The sequence below is a fragment of the Manacus candei genome, unplaced genomic scaffold, assembly GCF_025592945.1.
Source record: "Manacus candei isolate 608988 ecotype Guabito, Panama unplaced genomic scaffold, ASM2559294v1 h1tg000017l, whole genome shotgun sequence".
Taxonomy (NCBI): Eukaryota; Metazoa; Chordata; class Aves; order Passeriformes; family Pipridae; genus Manacus; species Manacus candei.
Genome location: NW_026138065.1, coordinates 21245385 through 21270310, shown reverse-complemented (window position 1 = coordinate 21270310; position 24926 = coordinate 21245385). Strand labels below are relative to the sequence as shown.

Sequence of the window (24926 nt, the reverse complement as noted above, 5' to 3'; positions counted from 1 at the left end):
GTTGGTTTTTGGGGTTCATAACTTGGGCCACCCAGATGCATCTAGGGGTTGGGAGAATGAGGCTGAGTGCACACGTGGACTGTGGCTACACTGGTACAGTACCTTGACCTTTGGGCTCAGACCTGATGAGGAGTTGCGTGTCAGCGGGGAAGGAGTTGTGTTTCATCTCAGATGTGACTGGTTACATATGTCTGCACCAAAAGTTTTAAGCTAATTAGCATGAGATCAGTATATTGCTGTAACTCAACTGTATAACGAAGCTGTCTCCATGGGGCTATAACTTGATATGCCAAAGGGACTGCTACCATACCCATGCAGCTTTGACTGACTTATGGATCTGGTCCAGTTCAGTGGAGAAGGGGATGCATGGATGGGGACAGTGACTCGTTAAGGGTTTTGTGGAAAGCTTCCTATTTGCCTTAATCTACTCTATTACAAATGTGTGAGTTCTGTTAGTGTGGTTAGCTATTACAGTTTGTCTTGTGATTAGCTACTGCAGATCAGAAAGTGCATTATATTAGAAGGTGGGTTTGCTTGATTTGTGTGTCTAAGTCATTCTTACACATGAAAGATGCTAATTAAAAAGACCTTTATATGGGCCACAGTTAAAATTACATCTGCAGACCAATGTATATTGCTAAAACTGTTTTTCTTCAATCAAAATGGTGACACTGGAGCAAAAGAGCAGAAGAAATATGAAACAGTCCCTTTTTGGGCATTGGTGATTGCGTTGTGTTCAGTAACCTCTATAAATGAAAGCACTAATCCCAGCAGATATGTTTCTTCTATGTGGTCTAGGGAACACAAATTAGAACTTCTTATTTTCCTTTTCATCCACCTGGAAGCATTGTACGTGTAGAAATTGTATTAATTTGTTTTGGTAATGTGGAGCTTCTGATGCCAGGTGCAGACTGCTACTTAACAGCCTGACCTGTTTGGGGTGAATTTTTCTTCCTTTCAGCAGTCTTTTTTTCTGTAGGAAATGTGCAAACATATGGGTGTTATAATTCATGCTCTTTTTTTTGTTTGTAGATACCAGTATTACCTACAAGTGAAAAAGGATGTTCTTGATGGCCGATTAATTTCTTCATTTGAGCAGGGAATTCGACTGGCTGGCTTGGCAGTGCAAGGTAAGATGACATGACCTGACAGCCTTTTTCCAGCAGTGGCTCTTTTGGTTTGTTCTGTATGTTGACTGGGCACTAACTAAGGCCTTCTATGACTCCTACTCACAACAGCTGGGTTTTCTATTGATTTAAAAGTACATGGGTGGACTGCTGTTGATGAAACACACCCTAAGGGAGGGAATGATGGACCACATCACAGTGTTCAACTTTCCTATTTGTAAAATTCATGTAAGTGAATCTGAACAAAACTCCGATTCTTCCAACCCTGACCACGGAGTACTTTGAAATAATGAATTTGCTTCACGTTCTCTAGTTTTAAATGCAAATTACATCAAAGAGCACAGCAACAGCTTTAATTTTGCCTTTAATTAAAAACTCATTTTGCCGTATAGTGCTATGTGAAGTATGAAAAAACACATAGCTGTAATTGTTATGTGAGTTATAAATTAATAATAAACTACTTCTTACAACGTGATTTTTACTCTGAGCCTACTAAGGACATCAATAAAAGTGGGATCATATAATGTATATGGGCAGAGGAAGAAGTCCTGTATTTGAATAAAGTATGTTTGTCTTTCCACAACTGACTATGAGAACCTAAGGTAGAGTTTCAATAATCGAGCTCTGTGGATGCTCTCTGAGTGTGAAGGGGGAAGTGTATACATAAATAGCAAACATGAAGATCTGATTCTGTAAATTAAAGATTCAGTCAAGAATAAGGCTAATATGGTCTTTTTTAGAGCAGTAGAAATACCATTTTAGTATCTTATCTTGGTTAAAAATTTAAGGAAAAAATGTTTATTGTCAAATCTTGAAATGTTTGATTAATAAAGGAAAATTTATGTAAAAGATTCCATAATGAATCTTTCAGTTTAGGTAAATGAAGATTTTCCTCTGTGTAAGTTAGGTCTGAATAGATACTTAATCTGTTTCTGTGTTTTTGGAGCTTTTTTCTAATTTTGAGAGCAAGTCAATCTTATTATTCCTGACATTGTATTACTTCATTTGTCCTTTGCATGTGATGCAACCAAAGGTATTTGAAATACTTATTTCTTTTAAACCTACATGCCCATTTTGATTTCTTTCTGTTTATGTTAAAACATAACTCTGAGGTAGAAACAAAATGAAACTGCATTTTTGGCATCCTGTGATATGCGAAATTGTCTAGAAGCTTTGAAAGAAGGTTTAGATAATATGATTTATGTTGGGGATTTCCATCTTATATAATATGAGAATCTTGTAGATGGCCTTTGATGCAGTTCAATTAATATAAAATAAAAACCTCCTGGCAAGATATTCTTTTGATATAAGCTGTTGTGTATTTAACAGATAGATAAATACAGGCATTGTTTTGAGTTTTTAATGTAGCTTAGCCTTTAAGGAAGCATTTTCAAAACTCCATGATTTCAAGGACTTTTAGGCAAGAATCCTTAGCCTGACATACAAGTGAATGTGAGCATGGAGATGAATACCTGTTCAAGAGATGTAGGAGAAGTAGAAGAGCGAGTAGAAAAGTGTGTGCCATTCAGTTAAGCTGACACAGTGCCTGTACTGTTACATTGGCTGCAGAAGGATAAACCTGTCCCCATGTTGGTTGTTGACAGTTTTTAATAAAATCGACTACTGGATTTTAACCTTATAGGCTGTAAAATTAAGCTTCTTTTGTACAACTGTATAGAATTGTGGTAGAGATAAGTTAAATTTTGTTTACTTATTTTTGCCTGTTTAAGGCTGGAAACGTTGGAGAAGAAAAAAGGGAGCACCATTTTTAAAGAGGCTGAGCAATCTCAGCCTTTTTTAATGGGGTTGAGTTCAAGAAGGCTACTGAAAAAGAAACTCTTGCACTCCTGATGGTTAAGCATTGCAAATGGTCATTATATTAGGGATCAAAAGAAAGAAATTACTTGTTGGCTGTTATTTGATCTATGGTAACAACACTATTATTTTCAGACCTCCATGTTAAAAGCTGAAGCACAAGCAGAAATCTTTGTGCTGGGTTGTGGCTTCAGAGAGAATTCACCCACTTGAAATTGAGCATCTATGCAAGGTTGAGTGTGGTCTTAACATGTGTGGAAAGTGCCCAAATGAGTAACTGTGTTTGTTTTTTTTTCCAGCGGATTTTGGAGACTATAATCAGTTTGAATCTCATGACTTCCTCCGAGAATATGTGTTGTTTCCTATGGTGAGCTCCTTATCCCTCTCTTTTATGGTCTTTTATGAATAATTTCTCCATGCCTCAGAGATGGCTTTGTTGATAACAGAGTAAAAGCACTGGCGCTGAACTAATAGTAGAGGAAATAGTTTTTGCTCCCCAAAACCTGCAGTGTACTTGATTGCAGCTGAATGATCCTATGCTATGGAAGGTCAACCCAATTACAGTTCCTGTCGAACTTCCACTAGGATCAGGCATCAACAAAAGAAACACGTCTTCAAATCAAAAAAGAATTTGCAGCTATTTAAAAAGATGTATATTAGCAGTACCGTGGTATTAGTAATGTGGCATATCAAGGGGAGATAAGGTTTGCTGGTGTAGTAAATGTTGTGTCACAGGGCAAACCATGCAGCCTTTCTTCAAGAGAATGTGCATTTACATCAGCTGACTATCGGACTGAAGTGAAGCGTGAATCAGGTCTTCTCAAAATGTTCTCCAGGGACTGTGCTGTAAATTTGGTTTAAATTTACATTGGAAACTAGCAAATAACTTCAGTGCTTAGGGAAGGAGTTTAGATCACTAGTGATGTTGGAAATTCTGTGGCAAACATCAAGCACTTGCAGTCCATGACATAGAACCTCTGTGGGAGGATGAATTAGAGAAGAAAAAAAAAATGCTGCTGAAGTTAAGGCTGACTTTATCTTAGGTGAATAAGACCATCAGCATAAGTTTTGAGTGTAAGCTTCATAAAATATAAAAGATCACGGAATTCTTTCTAACTGGAAAAAATATTTGGAAGCAGGGTGGGGTGCCCTGAGTTTAGCTGCCTGGAAGTTAAGGCATCTGGTTTCCCTCTGCAATTAGTGGAGCGGTAGAGGGAGAATGATTCATCTGACTGTAATTTGAAGGCCTGAGAAAGGCACTTGCAGAAGCATTTCATCCTGCTTACCAATGCTCTTTGTACAGGAACTGCAGTGGACAGTCCATTCTTGAGTCCAAAAAGGTGACATCTGCACAGTGTCCTGAAGTGAAAGTGAAATTTTGAGCCAGTAGACAGTTTGATACCACCTGAAAAATTCAGCAGGAAGAAGGGCAATTAATGAATGTACAGAGATATGAATATGCCTTGTATAGAATACACATATAGAATGTGGCTTCAGTATTGACCTTTCACTAATAAACTTCTGTTACCCTGACTAGTGGAACAGGATTTCTCTGGTAAGCCACCTTATCTATTGATAAGTAGTTGATGATCTTGTGCATAGTTGATGACTTACCAAGTTGTGTATGAGAGCCTTAATGGGAAAGAAGATGGCTGCAAATATATACAGAGAAATGTGTTGTCAGGGTATCACTTTGTAAATTATTGAGTTTCTGCAGAGTTCTTTCAATATAGAATGAATCATAGAATGGTTTGAGTTGGAAGGGACCTTAAAGACCGTCTAGTTCCAACTCCCCTGCCATGGGCAGAGACACTTCACACTAGACCAGGTTTCTCAATGCACTATCCAGCCTGGCCTTGAACACTGCCAGGGATATACTGATACTATTTTTCTGTTCTGAAAAAAAACAGGGGAGGCTTTAGGTCTCTAGATGATCTTTCAGGTGGTTAATTTCTCTGTGATTCAGCATTTTATTCTTTGGGCCCATCTCTTAGAACCTCTGATTTTGAGTCAGGTGCCTCCCTGCTGGTGTGATCAGCTCTCTTCTGTTTTGCATGTGCTCACTTTGTGATATCTTGCATTTCATCCATGCTACTGTTACTGAATTTAAGAACACGGGCAAAGTGTCTGCTTCCTACAGCCTTTAGAAGCCTACTCTTAGATCAGCTGTTTCTGTAGATATTTCTTTAGCTACTTGTCTTTGCTCTTCTAGGGAGGAGTAGAGAATATAATAGTAAATATTTCACTACAAGTTCAGTAACAGTTGCTAAGTGCTGCAGATACAAACTAGTCCCTAAGCAAGTGGGAGGATTTGAGTGAATCCTGGGCATAGAACGAGAACATTGCTATAAATTCATTAGTAAAGTGAACTTGTGGATGAGGGAGGGGCAGCTATGTTTGTGCTGTTTGATCTTGTGAGGCTACAATGTGTGTCAAATGGCATTTCTTCAGCAGTGAAAAGAACAAAGTTATGTACACAGTACACCCCACAGGTGTGTAGCTGTGCATAGGCATGCACCATGCCATTTTTCATTAGCACGCTACCACTTTCACATTTTTTTGTGGCAGAAGCAAATATCAGAGGGGAGGGCCCCATTGAGCAAGAAGCAGTGTATTTAAGTACATTACAGGCAACCTTAAGGCTTTTTTAAATAAATGTAAAAACTTTGAGGTTTTGCAAGAAAGTTTTCCAGCTTCCTTTTTTTGGCCTTGAATTTATGAGCTGACTTCCTTTATTAACTTACTCCCAATTATTTCAGAATTGTTTCTACCGCACTTTATTAAATTTGCAGAATATAAAAGTTTCTGCTCAGAAATGTCTTGCAAGCATAAAGTATGTTTTATTGCATATTTGAAGAGGTAGCAAAACTTTAACATGAGGAAGGGACAAAAAATACTCAGGAATTCATTATCTGTGTTCTGTGTATCATTTTGGACTGTTTTAAAAGCTATATATTAATCTGTAGATTTCCAAGTGTTTTTAAAGACTTCTTTGGCCCTTATCCAGGAAAAGATTCTTTATCTGTGCTCCATACTCTGTTCTCTATTTTGGAATAATAAACACCTTATCCCTATTTTTAACAGTATCATTTTACTCTCCCAAAAAAAGTTATAAAAAAATCAGAACTCTTGTCTTCTCCTTGCACATTTTCATTATCCCATGCTCTGAATTTTAAATTTGATTGGTGATAGATTCTGTAACTACCTAGAAGAGCATGAACTGTAAACAATCTCAAAATAGCTGCTGTCATAATTTCTGTGTACCATTTTGTCCCCTTTCTCTTTGGTTGAGTAGGTTTTGATGCAACTTCATATTTTTACAGGATTGGAACCAGGATGAAGCTGTCTTGGAAGAGCTGACTCAAAAGGTTGCTCAGGAGCACCGGACTCACAGGTGAGCTTGATGTGTTACAAGTTCAGATGTTTTTTTTTTTTATCATCCCTGTAGTACTTCCCTGCCTCCCCCATGCATTCCTGGCAGTGTTTAACTAACCTATATTCATGTTACTATTATGCTTTGTCTCACTGGATTTTTAATTAATCTACCACAAAAGGGTACCTGCCTCTTGTAAACGCAAAATGATTGAGAAACTTAATGCCAAATAAACGAGCATTTGCACCCTTGGGTTTAATGAGTGTGTGTAACACTACTTGTGCTATGTTGTAGACTCCTTTCTCTTTTTGATTTCATTTAAATCCTGATGGTGAAAGACCCCGTGACTTGATCAGGGGTGATCCGAAGGTCTCTTTCAAGAGAGGTGGGGACGCACGTGCTCCCAGTGTAATGGAAATGAAAATAACAGGAATTGGGTTTTAAGTCTCATGGAGAAGACATAGTATAGTGTTACTAGTTAATGCACTAGGAGTGCGTGCATTAGTCCTTCAGTAAAAAAAACTTCTTTGTGAGCCGGCTTCTTTCATGTTGCCCAGGTGTTTTGGTGGTGGATGTATCCAAACCTCTAGAGTGCTGTTGGGGGAAAAATGGCAGTGCCCATATGCCATATGCAACAGGAATGTTATCTGAAGGATGCAGCATTGCCCATTACATGACAAAGTGGATGTTAAAAGATGAATACCAATCTCTGAGTCTTAGGCCATTCTCAGTCTGAGCTTTAAAACAAGCCTTGGCCTTTGATGCAACCAAAGGGAGAGCTTCCAAGCTGGCCATGAGCAGGCCTGGTTCTATTCTCTTTCTACCATGGGCTACTTGTGTGATCTGGGTTAACTCACAGACTTGAAAGGAAGGTTTTCCCACCTGTTGTGCTCTTTAGTGCTATTTCTGCAATACAAAGAAATACTTCCCCTCACTTCAGCAGGTAGATCATATTCCACCTCCTTTCTCTCAGGTATTTATCTGGGCCCTATATTTCTGTTTGTAAGCTGTGGTAAGGAATAGCAAAGAGGAGAAAAATTAATAGTGGCCTTCTTTTGGAGCAAGGTCTTTAAACCTGCAACCTATTCTGACCTGCTTTTGAGAATTGAAATCTCTCTGAATTCCTGAGCTGTGACAGGAGCATGTGTAGACATGTGTGTAAAACTTTTCAGCTGGTTTGTTCTCTCCTACAAAAGAGAATCTGTTTAACTTTTGGATTTAGTGCCTGTGTTTTTGAACAGCCAACTTGAAAATGTGTGTCTTTCCTTTTAAGTCATTTTAAGAAACTTCAGTGGCCTTATATACTATTCAGGCAAATTAGGGCGCCTGTGGCTCAAGTCAGCCATCCAAAACTATCCACAACCTGATGCAATGGCCTGATAAAGCCTGGAAAAGATTTGATGCATACAGAAGTCGAGTAATGTGGTCAGTTCAGTTTGTTCCTCCTGTAATTTGAACTGTGCTTTGTACCTTATCTTAGTGACATTTAGTAAAATTTCCCCCCTTGCTGATTATGATCCTAGTACTGAAACTTGGTTTTGTGTTGTGCATTTCTACACAGCATCTCCAAAGTGTCTTCTCAGGTGGTTTGTGAAATTCCCGTTTTTTCACTAGTATTTCTTTATGTGTGTGTGATATTGAACTATTTACTCCCTTTGGTTAATCTAATTGCAGTGGCATTACAGCAGCAGAGGCTGAGTTAATGTACATCAATGAAGTGGAACGTCTGGATGGGTTTGGACAGGAAATTTTCCCTGTGAAGGTATGTTAGTGTATATTATAAAGGAACCTCTGAATCAAATGATGCAGAACTCTGCAGCAACCTTTGTAATGTTGTCCAAAAGAGACAGGACTTGTTTCACTCTTCTGGAGGGTGAAATGACTGCTAGTAGTTTGAATGGACATTGCAGCAGTCTGTAGTGTTACTTCTCTTTCATGAAAATCCTTGTCACGGAAGAGGTTGCTATGTGCTTGGGCCTTCTCACTTGGAAAATAGGGATGCTCCTTGCTTTTATTTTGAGTGCTGTCTGTGGGAGAGCGGCTGGGGCAAATGAACCTCAGCTCTGGTCTTTAGCAGGATAGGAAAATGAGACCTTCTCATATTTTTCTAAGTCACTATTTACCAAGCATTAACATCACCTTTCCTCAGTGTCTTAGATGTGCACACAGGTCCTCCACACATGTATAATTAAGGGGGAATTTCAAGGATTATTTTGCATTTGCAGTCACCTTCGCTTCACTGGAAGCCCCTTTCTGCCATGGATAGTCTGACTGCCTGGCCTTATGGAGCACATGGTGCCATGATAAAGTTGTGCTGAGAAACTGAAAACTGCTGTTCCCAACATGACCCATTTCTCTTTGTGAACCAACCCAGCCACTGTGTGGTGAACTTTGAGTGGTTTTTCTGCTAGTTAAAGATAACTAGGAATTTTAAAATAAGCACAGCCACACATCAAACAAAACAAGTTTTCTGCTTAAGTCAAAATTGGTCCTTTAGCACCAATCTAAGAATTGGCCTGAAAGGGAGGAGCTGAAAGGCAAAAAAACTTCAACCCAACAAAAACAAATTTAGGATGTTTATTACCAATGAATGAAATCAATGTTTTCCTCAAATTAATTTGGAATAATGCCACACACTACTGCAAAAGACATTTCTGTGTTGGAAATGTCATTAGATATTACTGCATGTCAGTAAGGTAAGTATGAACAGTATACTGGGCGCTCTGCAAAGTTGCGGGAAGATGTTAGCCTTGTATCAAAGAGCAGCGTGCTGGCCTTGGAGAAAAATAAAACTGCTTTCAAAGGGAAAAATGAAAGATTTCTCTCTTTTCCCTGGTAGAAAATGCTATTAGAAATACATTGCTCTTTTTTTCTATATAGATAGTTGTGTATACACACACACACACACACACATATGTATATGTATTTATATATGTATATATATATGTGTATATATATATATATGTATATACATATGTATATATATGTGTATATATATATGTATATACATATGTATATATATGTGTGTATATATATATGTATATACATATGTATATATATGTGTGTATATATATATGTATATACATATGTATATATATGTGTGTATATATATATATATGTATATACATATGTATATATATGTGTATATATATATATATGTATATACATTTTCCCCAACATCTTCTGAATCTTTTTGCCTTCTAAAGCTGCTTCTGGCAAGAAGGCAGAAGAATATATTGCCCTCTAATCAGACTAAACTGAAGACTCTCTGCTGTCTTCTGGAAGAAGCTGGCATATTCAGCATGGAGAGTCAATGCATAGGCTGGGGCTTCAAAATTGGCATCCATTCTTTGTAGAAGGCCTGACACTTAGTAGTTACAAACAGGTGCAGATACTTTATCATTGCCTTCTGAGGATCAAGTAAAACAAGGCCAGGAGAACAGCTGAAGTTTGAGCTATTAAAATGCAGGTTTCTACAGCATGTGCATGCAAATTGCTTGAACTTCTCTCATATTCTTTCTTCTAACAGTTCTTTAACCACACTCTGTGATAGCATGATTTCTATTTACCACTTTAAAGTATGAATCAATTACTATAAGTGCAGCCGAGGGTGAGTTTTTGTTGATAAATGTAGAAAATGTAGAAAAACCTCTTTGTCAAGAGTAATAAGCTGCTTTAAGAAAACTGATTGCAAAATGGAACAGGAGCACATGGTTCTCAAACAGGAACCCACAAGGAGACAGGTGGGAATAGGAGAGAAATAGGACTTCTCAAAGTCCACTGTTCTTGTGTTGTTTTTATGTGGTGTATGCAGTTGAATATTTAACCCAACAATTGAAAGTCAATTGAGGATGTATCTATATAGATATACAAGTACTTTTTATGGTGACATGCTGTGAAAGAATACTTAAAGGAGGAAGCATGAAAGGTAGAGCTTTTGAGAGGGATTCCATCTCCAGGTGTGGTGTTCTGAAATCTCTACATGTTTTAACAGATGACTGGAGAAATACTATGAGTGTGAAAGGACTGTTGCTTTTGGTATTCACAGGGGCTCTAGACAGCTAAAATCACAATGGTAGGGGATGTTGGGTATTATACAATGAATGCCAGTTTGTGGTCTGCCTGGTGTTTGATAGAGGAGAACCTTGAGCTCATTTGGCCTTCTTCTGTTCTCATTAATCAACAGAATGAATCCACTGAAGTGTTAACTGCTTTGAAATAATAAAAATCAGTCCAATCAAACAGCAAAATATATGTTAGTCAAGGGTTAGTCCTGCATTTATACTGAAGAAGGGCTTCTCTTTGGTAGTTCAGCATGCATTTCTATACATATATTGACCAGTCTCTTTATTAAACTAAATATATTATCCTTTCTCTGCAGGATAATCATGGAAATGACATACACCTTGGTATTTTCTTCATGGGAATCTTCATAAAAAACAGAACTGGCAGGACAACTGTGATTTATAGGTAAAAACTAGGGTCTTCTGTCTTAAAAGAGTTTCTTTCCAGAGGTCCATGTGTGGGACTTTTTCCTGACTTACATATGTGATTTTAGTAGTGCCAATCCTCTAACTAAGGAGTAGTCACCTCGCTGTTTTCAGGATCGGTCTCTTGGCCATAAGAGATGAGATAAAGAACGATTTCTGATGTCTGTGAATGGGTTTGATGGCAAGAAAGTTGTAGTTGCCTGTCATGTATCTTGTTCTATTTTACAAGGCTTTGATTCCTTTTCTTTTCTTGTCTTTATGTCTGCTTCTTTGATGCTTCTGAATGCAAATCTGTTAAACCTCACAGTAGGCAGCCCAGGAGCTCAACGTTTTTGGAAATCTGGTTGCCATATTTAGGTGCTCCACTGAAAAGAAGTTGAACTTTCTCATTCATGTAATTTTGAAAGTCCTGGCTGTGTCACACTTCTTCTGCAGTTTATTTTGGTTATTAAGAATCGCTTAAGTCTTTCCATTAACTTTCTTGTGTGGGTTTGTTCTGTATGAAAATGTTGCTAGAAATCTCCATGATAGTTTCGTTCTTCTTTGCTACTGTTCCAGTGGGTATTTTCATTACTGTTGCTATTTGCTTGAAGTGGATTTTTACTAGTCCCTGTTACTAGAGTTTGAATTTTGTGCAGCCAAAAAATTTGTGTTTTTTGAGGTGCACTGATTTTCAGTCAGTAGCTAAGGCTTGTATGAGACTTAAGCTGGAATGTCAGGTTTGGGTTTTTTTGCCTTAAAAGGGCTTTCAGTAGTCAGCTTAAAAAATGTTAGGGCTCCCTTTTCCACATAGCTGATGCTTTGCATATTTAATTTTTAGAAGAAATGAGATAATCCTTTAACTGGGCCAGGTGACAAAAGCAAAAAGTTTCTTTACATGTAAAAATTATAGTTGGTGCTGGGATTCTTACTGTTTGGAAATATGCACTTCAAGCATCCTGCCATGACATGAAGAGGAATGCGTGCTGCAAACAGAACAAACAAGTCCTTTCCATCCCCATGGATTGCATGCAATGTACGCAAATGTCTGTCAGCTATTTGTAAGAAGATTATAACTCTGATCTTGGGCAACCTGACAATTACTTGGGAAAAAAAAGAAAAGATTGCAAACATAAAACCAGAGTATTAGCATGGTATGCATAGCCTACATAACCATGTTGTCAACTTAACCTTCTTTAGCAAGAATTGGCACCTAATGAAACTTGGAAACAGCATTTGGAGAGGAATGGCACTTAAAAAAATAATTCTATTACACGTGGCTAAAAACAATCAGTTAAAAAATGCCACAGTTCAGTAAAATGTTTATTATTAATGTATTTTTGATCTGTCTTCTATTGTGAGTCTTCTTTTAACTCTCCTACTTCGGGTTAAGAGCTGAATATCCTTTCATTTTTAATCAGAACATGACTTCCTTATTTTCCTGACCATGTTTCTTCACCAAAGAGCTACTGAAAAGCTTTCCCATAAAATGAGATTGATGTTGACTAAGGCATTCTTAATGTGTTTGTGAAATGTTTGAATGTATGTGTTGGCAAACTACTGCATTTTTTTTACTCTACAGGTGGAATGACATTGGGAATATATCACATAACAAGTCTTTGATTGTTCTAGAGTTGATCAACAAAGAAGAGAATGTGCTCTTTCACACGGTAAAGATCTGATCAGTGTCATCAAGAAAGCTACTTATGTAAAAATAAACTTTTAAAATTCCACTTTCCTAGAGAGGCTCACTTGCATAACACCACCCCCCTTACAGTTCACATTTTACTTTATGCAGAGTGTGAAATTAACTTCATTTAGGTAACAATATGAGTCTTCTATTCCAAGCATCCTGAAATATAGTGTGCTGGGAAGTCTGCAAAAAACTGAAGTGCTTTTTGGATGGCATAAGTACAGCAGCATAAGCAGTTGTAGAAACTGGGCATAAGCCACCATGTGTGCTCATACTGGAACTCAGAGGGCTACGCTGCTGTTCTGTGCTATTTAAAATCACTCCACATCTCCCTGAACCAAGGCCAGTATAGAAACTGGACCAGCAAGCTTGAGCCATTTTTTTGTTGTTGTCCCTCCTACTGTGACTTAGCCGCAAAGTGGCAGCATGTAAAGGCACGCCACTGTATTTCAGTAATCTAATGCCTCGAATGCTCTTGAGGGCACTAGACATGTTCTTGGCAGACACATTCTGTACATGGTGGATCTTACCAAGCATTCCTGCAATTGGATTTTTTTAAACTCTTCTTTGTCACTTCTTGGTAAGAGTAACAAAATAAATTTTTTTCCCCCCCTATTTTCTTCTTGTCTTTAAAGGACGATCTTGAAAATGCCAAATATATTTCACGCCTGTTTGCATCAAGACACAAGTTTTACAAACAGAACAAAATCTGCACAGAGTGAGTATTCTTTCTTCAGAGTTGTTTCCTGACACCCTGCTTTGGAATTGATCTGAGTTTTGGCATGTCTGGTTTTGTTTGGTTTTGTTGTTTTTTGGTTTTTTTTTTCCTAGTCACTTATATCAGGTATTCTTTTCCCCTTTCCCTTTTTTTCTTGTTTTGTTTTAACCAACAGCAAGAACAGACAATTGGAAATGAAATTTCATTCTGAGCCTTGTGAGGCTTTGATGCTCCCCAAGCAGCCAAATCCTACAGAGAATCTTGAGTTGAAGGCCTTGGTCTCTGCTGTTTATAACTCAGAGTATTAGTATAAACTGGAGTGAAAGGTGACATATGTTATCATGTCAAAATGCGAGTTGCAGTAGTAGATGCACTGCTTATCTAGCAGCTAAGGGCTGTGGAAAGGTTGTCATCTTCTAATTTGGGCAGTATAATTTATCTGCCTCTTATGTGTCCCAAGAAAGGGAGGACACCTGGGCACGTTAATCTGCGTAGCTGTACTAGCACAGCGCAGCAGAGATTGTAAGTCTAAACCTGAAGTCTCCCTTAGGCTCTACTTTGAGCACTTTCTTAGGAACTGGCTTTGAGCTAATCCTCTCACACGGGTGGACTCTGAAGGAGGATTCATTAGGCTTTAGCTTTAAGTCAAATGTCTGTTTGTTAGCTGTTTCATTTACACCAGCACACATTTTTTTAAGTTGAGATAAATTTAGCTTTCAAAATATTAGAGTTTTGAGAAGTTTTCATGATGTGCTGGGTGTGTATAGCACAGAACATTAAATTCTTGCAAAACTTATCATCTTAGTTAGCTGGAAAGATATGAAGAAGTCTCATCTCTATCAACAACTCTAGTTAGACCTGGACTTCCCATCTGTTCGACTGGGTAATGCCATCTGTTGGAAAATAAAGCCAAAATGATGAAGAGAAGATTGGAAGGTCTAGCTTTCTAATATTACATGTGCACACATTATATTAACATATGGGGAGTTAAAGCATAGGAGAGTCCAATGAGGCGAATTGTTTTGAGTGATCTTTTCAGTTACAGAAAAGAGATGTTGATTAGATTTCACATGGTGCTTACAGTTCTTGAGAGGTGAGTGGAAAACCAGAAAAGATATTTCTTAGCAGCATATAATGGATTTCAGTAGTCCAATACTAAATTCAATTTTAATGGTCCCAAAGAGATTGAATTCAAAGGAAGATCCTGATTGTCTCCCCCGTGACAGTCAAGAAAGAAAACAAAATACCATAATCTGTCATCTTGGGATATTTCCCCTTTGACACTGTATATTGGGATAAACAGGGAGAACTATTTTTTTACCAGTCATAATACAGACTGCAGAAGCAATAGCTTTTGAACATGTTTCTTTCTAATCACTAAACCCTAAGCATATGGGTACCACAAACTGGGTGTATGTAGCAGCTTCATATGCAACTCGCAAACTAATGAAGATAAGGAATGTCACGAGGTCACTGAGTGAAATAACTAGAATTTAAATGTGTTTTTGTCATTAGAACTGCTCTCCTTACCACAGTCTCATGTGATATAAGCTTCGGTGTTAGAGCCACAGATATTGATGACAGTCTATGCCAATGTGTGTTTTCTAGCCAAATAATTTTCCTGCTCTCTGTGTTAAAATGAGTTGTTTGTTTTCCTGTGTGCCTTTCCTCTAATCGCACATAACATCATTCACCAGATCAGAAACTGTAAGAGGACAAATTCCACCTTTCCTCTCTTCACGTAAGCACTATATTTCTACCTCCTTCAATTTGTTTCTTTCCCTTTCTCATATTTTTTATCTCCTACACTCCTTGTTCCTTCCACTGCACCTGGCTACTTTAACATTGTATGTGGCTCTGCTAGTATTGTCTAAAAGTTGCTTTTTCTGTTTTTTCCTGATCTATGTGCATTGCTCGAGTGATTGCTATCAATTTCATAAAATTGTCACTGTTTTAAATGTTTACCTTAAGTCATCCGAGACTGCCTGTGTGCCATGTTCAGTTTTTATTGCTTAAGAGACTTGTTTGTTAAATTCTGGTTTAAAAAATGAATCATTCTTTCTCTTGTTTCCAAGTAAGCCAAACGGGATAATGAACAGAAGGCATGTATAGTTTGGAACTGGAATACTACCCATGTTTAGAGAAGAACCTGAATTATTTTCATTTATTCGTGTATCTAAAAATCTCATTAATAAGCAATACTTACAGATTGTTCATGTCTTGTTTTACCTGTTTATTCTTGACTCAGAATTGAAGTGTTGTAGTTTCTATTATTTCTCTTTTTCTTCCACAGACAATCAAGTTCTCCTCCCCCTATCCGACGACGGCCCACCTGGAGTAGGTCATCTTTGGTATGTGCCACAGTGAGACCTTTCAGAATGTCTATATAACTTCTGATGGGATGAGGCATTGTGTAGGATGAAGTACTTTCTAAATTTCAAATAAGCACGTTAGCTCACTTCTTTTAGGCAATATGATTGGAATGAGTTTCAAGGGTGTGGCTGCCCAGGTTGATTAGTTTAACTGGATAATATCACCACTGAGTATTTAAAATTACAGTCTTCAAGGCGTTATATTTTCATTTGCCCTGCAGAAACTGAACATCTTTTCTACTGGATTGAGGTTATTTCAATATGTAGATATCCTCTAGAAAGAATTTGAAGTGTCCTGTGCTGTATGCATCAAAACCCAGCCCTTACATAATGTTACATTTCACGTTTTTTCAATTCCTCATGTTTTTGTGTAAAGACTACTTACAATTTACCAGCTTCTTGGGTTAGGAGCCTATTTTCTGTGTGAAGTTACTGTTAATTTAAGTTAAGCTAATATACTCAGTAAGGATTGGAATTCAGAGCTTTTCTTAAATCGTACTTATTTCCATTTAACTAATCTCCAGAAAAGCTAGAAATCTGACAAAACTGGGTAACTTTTTCATGAAATCTTTACCAAAAAAATCACACGAGAGTCTCTCTTCCCCCCCCGCCACAATCAGTTCTAAAAATGCTCTTTTTTTTTTTTTTATTAAATTCTAGCATCTAGTGTGTCAGTATTTCTTACTCTTATTTAACAGATTGTGAGTTTCTGTACCAGTGGCACTGCTGGTTCCTTAGACAGAGGGCAATATTATCTCTATGCAGGTTGCCACTTTTCATGTCTCATATAGGTTATACCTGCTTTGTAGGCCTTTCCAGAATGAAAACTCTGTTAGCCTATTTCTGCATGGCAGAAAGCTCATGTGGGCAGAAGTGTTTTCTTGATATATCCTCACAGCATGGTTATGGCTTGTGAAAAGTTTCCAAAATTAAGCTTAAGCGGGTACTGATATTAGGGTAGTTTTATCATTGCAGACTGCAACAGAGGTCATCTGCTTGTGTGAATATATATACAGGCCAATAGATCTAAAAGGTGCATTCTGTGTTTCCTAGCCACTGGCAGGAAAGCTGTGGTAGCCGTTTCCAGATTTCTTTGTCCTTCCATTCTTAGCGTGCTTCTAAGGTGTCATGATGTGATACACGGGCTATATATTGTGTTCTTGGAGGCATAGTTACAGTATTCTTGGTATCTACTAGCTTGGTCCCTGAAAATAACTAGGAAAAGCTAAAGGAAATGTGCTTTGCATTCTTATGCTGTGGCCTCAGATATATCACAAGGGGAAAAAGTGAACTGCTTTCTATATTTATATATGAAAAATGGAAATCTGCTTCAAATCCTGCTGCCACTTTGTTTTGAACATAAGCATGCAACAAGTTTAAAAACCCTGAAATCTCAGGAAGATCAAAAGGAGGAATGTGGACTCATCAACTGAAAAATGAACTGGGCTGCTGCCTGCTCACGATGAACTTTCAACCGCCTTTTTCATAATTGTTCTGTTAACTTGTTGGAACAGTTCTCTTTAGAAGAGGAAAAAAAAAGCCCTCCTGACTGTTGTCAGCACTGTACATACCTTCATACACCTACCTATTCATTTGTCTTGTATGGTAATAAATCAATAGGCAGAAATGGGAAGTGAAGTGGAATCTTTGAGGTGAGGCACTGCCACTTCACTAGGGATCATGTTCATTACTTTCAGATTAAGGCCCTTTATATGGTTTTGGCATCATGCTGAACCTGTATTTTTTTAACTACTACTTTAGAATCATTTTATGGTGTCTCTTTTTTCCTGTCAGGCTACCCAGTGGTGCTGGTTTTCCAGCAAAACCCCCCTCTGTGTAGATGATCTTAATATGATGGTATGTTTAATTACCTGATTTAAAAAAAAATCCAAGTGATCCTTAATTTGGATATTGACATTCTGCAGACCTTAGGGTTCTTCTCTTTTATCAGAAGAGGCAGATGGGTCTTCAAAAAAAATTCCCCAATTTCTTACAGATACCTTTCGTAACATCTATCACAAAGAAAACTGTCTGCTTCAGATGTATACATCTGAAGTCACTTCTCTTTCCTTGCACTTTTCCTTTGCCCTCCATTTGTTAGGTTTTCCAACATCTTGCTTAGTTCCAGACTCAGCTCCTCTACTAAGGTTGTCAACAGCAGGCTCCTTGGCCCATATTGTTCAGCAAGAGTACAATCAGAAGTGATTGTTGTAGCAGAAATATTGTCGTTTTCCAGTTCTGGCTTAACACAGCGCTTTTTTAATGCAAGGATTCATATGTGAGCTCAGTACCTTTGATTCTCATTCCTTCTCACCAGTTACACAGAAAATGTGAATTTAACCCCTTCCCCACCCCTCTTCACCAGCAAACTTACATTATGCTCATTTAGTGTGTGTGCACACAAAGGTAGATTATTTGGTGAGTTTTTTTGCCTTGGGCATTCACGGTATTCCTTAATAGCTTGAACTACTTGAATCAACCTGGATAAAAAGCCCTTATTCTGCTGTTAAGGAAGATACATTCATGAGAAAGCAGTGCCTTCCTTCTCCTTCTGCTTACTCCATAAATTGAAATATGTTTTCGTAAACTTTGCTCAGTGACATCAGGCAGGACATAGCAGTGCAGGTTGCAAAATGCGATTGCCAAACACATTGGTTTACCAATGGACAAAGCTGGTCAATATGGCATCAGCTCTGATTTATTTTTCTGCAAATAATCCTGTTGATTTAATGCTGAATCACACCCTCTGAGACTTAAAAAACTTGTTACAGTGCAGATTATTGGCGGAACGCTCTAATTCTTTAGCTAGGGGATCTGATGTTCATGTAATTTGCAGAGTTATTTTAAGTCCATCTGTGGTCTATTGCTTGTATAACAGTGTTCTAGGTCCTTGAATTTGTTCTGTCTCCTGTTTTTGTCCTGATTAGGTGTCTGTCTTGTTTGGGTTTAATTCTTCAAGGGCAAGGGCTTTTAATAAAAGTTTGAAAAACTTTAAAGAGCTGAAAGTGTGGCTGCTGTTTTTTGAAGTGGTTGAGCTTAAAGGAGTCTTAACTGGTTGGCTTTGGGCTCTATAACAAAATTTAGCAAGAAATTTACAAAAAGTTATTTTCTGTTCTATAAAGAACTGCCAAGCCATGTGCCTTTGACTGGGTAAGAAAGAGCAGTATTCAGTGGAAAAGGCATAGGACCATTTTTCCTGTTTCCGTTGCAGAAATGGTAGCGAATGAAGTTCTAATACTTCTTTTTTTTTTTTCTTTGTGCTTTTATTTCAGCCAAGACAACATCCTTTTATACTGCCTCCTATGCATGTCCAGTGTGGAGAACACTACACTGAAACACATAATTCACAAGGTACTTGGAGCGTAAATTTTTCCTTTAATGGACTTCAATTTTATGCATATGCAAAGAAGCTCCTAACCCTTATGTCTAGATTTACAATGCCATCATGGTCAAATGGGAGCTGCTGCTGCAAGAGAACAAGCAGTTTTATAGTTAATGATGCAGTAAGTCTTCTGTTTAAAGTCCAATTTCAGTTTTCAAATTTCTCTAAAATATCTGTGCATGATTATATGGACCTTAAACTTGGTATTCCAGCTCAGTGAGCTGAAAAAATAATTTCTAAAGAGGGAGTATGATGGCTGTACTCAAAGGCAGTGCCAGCTGGGGCCAGGGAGAGAAACCAAGTGAGGGAAAAGGATAAAGCCAGTATCTTACTGTAGGAGAAATCATAGCATCCTGTCCATGAAACGATATCTTTAGATAATCTTTTCTGCTAGTTTTTCACCAACATCTGCCTGCATTGTTAGCCTTACAAACGTAAGGAGGGTTAACTATTTTTATGCCCCTGTGTGACAAATAAATTCTTTAAGAGATTGTACCAGGTTACTTCGATCAAGTCTGGAAATGGAGCCTAACCCCTAAACAACTTCAGTCTGACACCCTTATCTACCCCAGCTTCTGGAATATACGTAGCCAGGTCTGTTAGGTTAATGTTCTTTGCAGTTCATGAGAGGTACAGTTGAAGTGCTCTCACCAGCAGAGAAATTCTGTGTCATACCTGATAGTGTTTTGGAGTTGCGGTGGTCTGACTAATTTTAAGGTAGAATTTGATAAGTTTTAAGGGGAGACATTCACTATAGTTCCTTGCATACAGTAGACTTGATTTAGCAGCTACTACTGTTTACTTTGAAGGTGAGGCTCTGAAGGATATTCTCAATTTTAGAAGAATTGTCAAGTTCCCTTAGTTTTACCACAGACTTTGCTATATTGTCAGAGAACTATCCGATTTCAGAGTCTGGGGAGCTGTTACAAGATTTTCAACATGGATAGTCTTGAAGTAAAGTTGTGATCCAGGATATGGTCTTTACTATTAGATTTCCTCACAAATATGCTTTGCTGAATTATTAATATTCTATAGCACCTCTGTAGGGTGGTTTGCTGTTTGGTTTGGGTTTGGGGTTTTTTTGGTTTTTTTTTTTTTTGTTTTTTTCCCCTGAGCTTTGATTACCCAACTGATATCATACTTCAGATCCTCAAAACTGTTGATTAGTCAGAAGTAGGATTTCCAATTCCACAGTCCTCTACTACTTTGAATCACAGACAGCAGCGTATCAACAGAAAAGATAAGAGAACTTTTTAGGTTAACCATATGCTAGCAGCACTGGATTTTTAAGGTGTCAGCAGCAGTGAACCCTTCCAGGATGCTGAGGGAGGAGATGCCCCTTTATTATTCCTTGCCACCTCAGGCAAAAACGCTTCCTCTCTTTCCCCTTTCATGTCTCCCACAAGGATCTGAACTACCATATTTTGCTGTTGTGAGGTTTACCTTAGTAGCTTTGTTTTAGTTATATTTCAATGACTCAAGACCACATGCTCCCTGCACTTGTACACTCAGCTGTCTCTGTATTCACTAGTGCAGGCTGCATTTGAGGTTTTGTTAAGATTGAATGAGTTCTTGTGTGTTAAAATTGTCAACATTTATGTCTCTGCTCTACACAGATAGCATTTTTCATGGAAATGAAGAAACCTTCTACTGTAGGTCTCAGACCAGTTTGGATAGGTGTCCAATGGACTTCAGCTACTTGAATGGTAATGGACCCAATGGGAGCGTATGTAGTGCCCACAGCATGAACTCCCTCAATCGCTCACAGAACTTCATCCAGGCGTCTCCAATGTCCTCAAATCTGAGCATCCCTGGAAGTGACATCATGAGAGCAGACTATATCCCCAGCCACAGACATAGTGCAATCATAGTACCATCTTACCGACCAACTCCAGACTATGAAACCGTCATGAGGCAAATGAAGAGGGGGGTGATCCAGATGGATAGCCAAAGTCAGTCTTTGCGGAATCTCAATATTGGAAACACACATGCTTATAACCAGCCAGAAGACCTAGTTTACAGTCAGCCTGAGATTCGAGAGAGACATCCTTACACAGTTACATACGGGCCCCAGGGTGGTGGCTATAACAAGCCTGTTGCCCCCTCTGAACAAATGAACCCTAATAATGCTGCTCAAAATAAAGCAGCAGCCAGTGCCATATCCCACACTGTCAGCACCCCCGAACTGGCCAACATGCAGCTGCAGAGCAGCCAGAGTTACAACACCGCTCACATGTTAAAGAACTATCTCTTCAGACCCCCACCTCCGTACCCGCGCCCACGTCCTGCTACGAGCACACCGGACCTGGCAAGCCACCGGCACAAGTATGTCAGCGGGAGCAGCCCTGACCTGGTCACTCGTAAAGTCCAGCTCTCAGTAAAGACCTTCCAAGAGGACAGCTCTCCGGTTGTCCGCCAGTCGCTGCAGGAGGTCAGCGAGCCCCTCATGGCGGTGAAGCACCATGCAGCGGTGAACAAGCGCCACAGTTTGGAGGTCATCAGCAACATGGTGCGTGGTATAGAAGCCATGGCGCTAAAAACTTTAAACGCCCCTCTGCCACGCAGGAACACTTTGCGGGAGCAGGTGCAGCCAGAAGAATCGGTTCAGATGGGGCACGAAGTTCAGCAAGTTCCTCATTATCATCACAAAAAGACATTTTCTGATGCCACGATGCTGATACACAGCAGTGAAAGTGAAGATGAAGAAGAAACCCAAGAATCTGTGTCACAGATAACAGCCCTTCATGAGAACATGGAGTACAGTGCTCAGCTGCAAGCTGCCTTGGCTAGAATACCAAATAAACCTCCTCCGGAGTATCCTGGGCCTCGTAAAAGTGTCAGCAATGGAGCCCTGAGGCAGGACCACGTTAGCATTTCTGTGGCTGTAGCCAGGGCCAAGGCCATGAGACCGGGGCCTTCCAAAGCCATCAGTGTGTCTCGAACTGATCAAGTGGCAATAAATGGGTCGTCACTTGGGCCCTCTATCTCAGAGCCGGACCTCACCAGTGTGAAGGAGCGGGTCAAGAAAGAACCAGTCAAGGAAAGGCCTGTGTCTGAAATGTTTTCTATTGAGGACAGCATTATAGAAAGAGAAATCATGATGAGGGTAAGTGCCTTCCTCTGTTGCGGTGGCTTCTTGGAAATTAGTAATCACACAGGTCAATTTCCATACCAGAAAACTGTTGGGTAGGTGAACTGTGGGGAACGTGTGGGTGGAAAGTTGTGGATTTGCTTATAATTGGGAAATGTGATATTAAGCACAAGGTACAATTTGTTTTTGTGGGTCTGTATGGCCACCAAAGGGGCTGATCCCATGCACTGCTGTTGGGCTTGTCTGTTTCTTCAGCTGTGGCTCTTTGGCTGCTGGCCAGGTGTGTGTCTGACCCAGCTGAGGATGCCACCACCCTGGCAGCTGTGCCAGCTTGAGGTGGGTGGCAGGGCATGGAGCCCCCCTTGATGCCTGCTGCCCCTCTGCCTGCACACCTCTCCAGCCCCCATGGATCTGAGGGCAGGGAGAGTCTGAAATGTGTTTGCTGAGATGGGTGGGAGGTTTGGTTTCAGCGCTAGCATTTTATTCCTTCTTTGCAAGGATGTCAACTTAAGTATCACATAACATAGTGGGAACTCTTGATTTTTTTTGAATGATCTTTAATTCCTTTCCTGCCACTTTATGTAACATAGTTATCTAAATAAAACCCTGGTAGCTCTAGGATATGGATTGTTGGTTTTGCCAGTAACCGAGGAACCAGATATCTAAATACAGAAGCAGCAGATGTAGAGGCTGTGTAGTTGAGCATCTGGACTGTTTATTTTTTAAAAAAATGCATTCAAGTATGAGAAATAGGGTTCTGTTAAAACTGCAATGAATTTAAAATAAAAAGTATTTAAAGTTTACGGTGCCCCTGTGAGCAATGACAGAAATATGAGGGGTGCTTATCACTTAGTGACTTACACGTACTTGAGGCAGTGCTGTGGAGGAGTACAACTGCAGTCACAGAAAGAAAAGTGTTCAGAATTGAGGTCTGAAATGAATGAAGTATCTAAATGGTCTAGAGCAGAAAAGAGTTTGTAATGTACTAGATCAATAACTAGTTAGATTAGAAAACTTCTTTGAATATACAGTAGAATTTTAAAACATATTCGTTGTTGTTCTTGTTTGTTGGGGATCCTTACACTGATGTAATTGTTAGGAATCAAACGTGAGCTACTAAGTTGCAATGTGGAGACTGAATTTACTCCTTGCCAACTCCTAAACTCTAAATCTGAAATAGATACTTGACTATAAACCATGACTTTTTGTGAATTAATAGACATTGGTATAACAATGAATATATATATATATGCGCTTTTTTGATCTTCTGAAGAAAGAAAAAATGTTGAAATGCAGGAACCTGCAGGATTTTAGGATGGAAATGAAGGTGAGAAGAGAGTTTGGATGTTGTTTGAATATTCTTCTTCTGCAATAACCATTCAGATGTTTTGGTCAAAAGGTGCTTTTTTGGTTTTGTTTTGAAAGTAAAGGGGTAGTCTTAGCATTAGGCTTTTAAGGTAGTTTCAGTCTAGATGAGGAATCTTAACATATGCAGACCTTCCTTTTGTCATGGGAATCCAGTGTTATATTAATGGAAATTTGATGACCTTGATCTGTTAAACACAGACTTTTTTTCTGTTTTACCTTTGAAGTAGTAAAAATAATAAAATCCCCAAACAAGGAAAAAATTCGTGCATTTTCCTGCTTTCTGAAAGCATGAAAAGAAAGCAGAGTGGGTTTGGATTTTTGTTCTGCTTGTTTGTTTGTATTTTGCTTAGTGCTCTGGAGGAACCCAGTGGTGAGGAAAAAGCTCACAAACTTTTGAAAAATCAAGCCATTTACATATGTCTGAGGGCATTCAGGTCCAATAGTATGTTTCTAGGAGCTGAGCTTGGCTTGTCTGGTGACCACAGCTTCCATATGTGTGCCCCAAACCAGGCATCTCGTGTACTTATCTCTCCTTCCAAATCCAGCAGAAAGAACTGTTAAGGAAATAGAATAAAATGTTCCTAATTTGGGTACTTCTGCAGATGCTCTGTCTCTTTTGATGCTTCAGCTCCCAGTGGTATAAGGAGGGGGCAGCAGGATGAATTTAAAATTCATGCTCTGGTTCTCTATGTCATAGCATAATATGATGCATGAATATGATAAACAATATCCCTCCCTGGCTGCTGTTATATTCAGTTTCTGGGACATGTGAGCTCAGTTTTTAGTGCAAAATATATCATGGGTTCTGTGTGAATCACCATAACAGCTGACTGCATCAGAAGACTTCTCATTTTAAGTATTACCATCACAGAAGAGAAACAATGGCCTGTGTTTTACTGTTTGATATAATAGATTGAAATTATTGCTCTTAAGAGATGCTCCAAGCATCTTGGCTTTGGTAGTGCTACTTTAACATAACAGAGTGATGCTTTGTGTGTCCTGCATTCAGAATAATGTCTGCAGGAAAATGCTCGAGATTGTATTTGTATGTCTTTTGATGGCATGTAAACTGCATTACATGCTGGGATTGCTTCTTTGAAATTAAAATTCTGTGCTCATGTAGGAGCAGGCCTTTGAGGAATAAGAGGAAGAATAGAGGTTGTATTTGAATTTACGATGCTAATGGTGATCATCTGCATTCCTTGGCCAGAGAGTTGCAGATTTTGGAGATTAAAAAAACATTCCAGCATTTTACTGGCATTATAAATAATCACACAGAGATGAAAACGTGCCTTTTCTTGCCAAAAGAATCTAGAAAAGCAGAAGATGGCAGGCCTGGAGGCCCAGAAGAGGCCCTTGATGTTGGCAGCACTGAACGGACTCTCAGTTGCTAGGGTTCCAGTGCCGGAGGACAGCCAGGATGAAGTCGCCAAGGTGCCAATGGATGAGAGGGTAAGATGGAGGCTCATGAAATGTTGCTCATTCTTTTTGTTCCCAAGAGCATGAAGTTTCTAAAAT

General features: G+C 38.9%; 1 protein-coding gene across 2 annotated transcripts in view; it reads left to right on the top strand.

Moving 5' to 3' along the window:
- The window catches only part of PTPN14 (protein tyrosine phosphatase non-receptor type 14), a 114693-nt gene that overhangs the window by 71502 nt on the left and 18265 nt on the right, over positions 1–24926 (top strand). For both annotated transcript variants that reach the window (XM_051783916.1, XM_051783917.1), the window contains 11 exons: positions 1033–1130; positions 3242–3309; positions 6266–6336; positions 7990–8077; positions 10697–10785; positions 12367–12454; positions 13113–13195; positions 15489–15546; positions 18840–18918; positions 20566–22055; positions 24717–24860. In XM_051783916.1, coding sequence (XP_051639876.1) covers positions 1033–1130; positions 3242–3309; positions 6266–6336; positions 7990–8077; positions 10697–10785; positions 12367–12454; positions 13113–13195; positions 15489–15546; positions 18840–18918; positions 20566–22055; positions 24717–24860 — 2356 coding nt within the window. The remainder of the gene's footprint in view (positions 1–1032; positions 1131–3241; positions 3310–6265; positions 6337–7989; positions 8078–10696; positions 10786–12366; positions 12455–13112; positions 13196–15488; positions 15547–18839; positions 18919–20565; positions 22056–24716; positions 24861–24926) is intronic.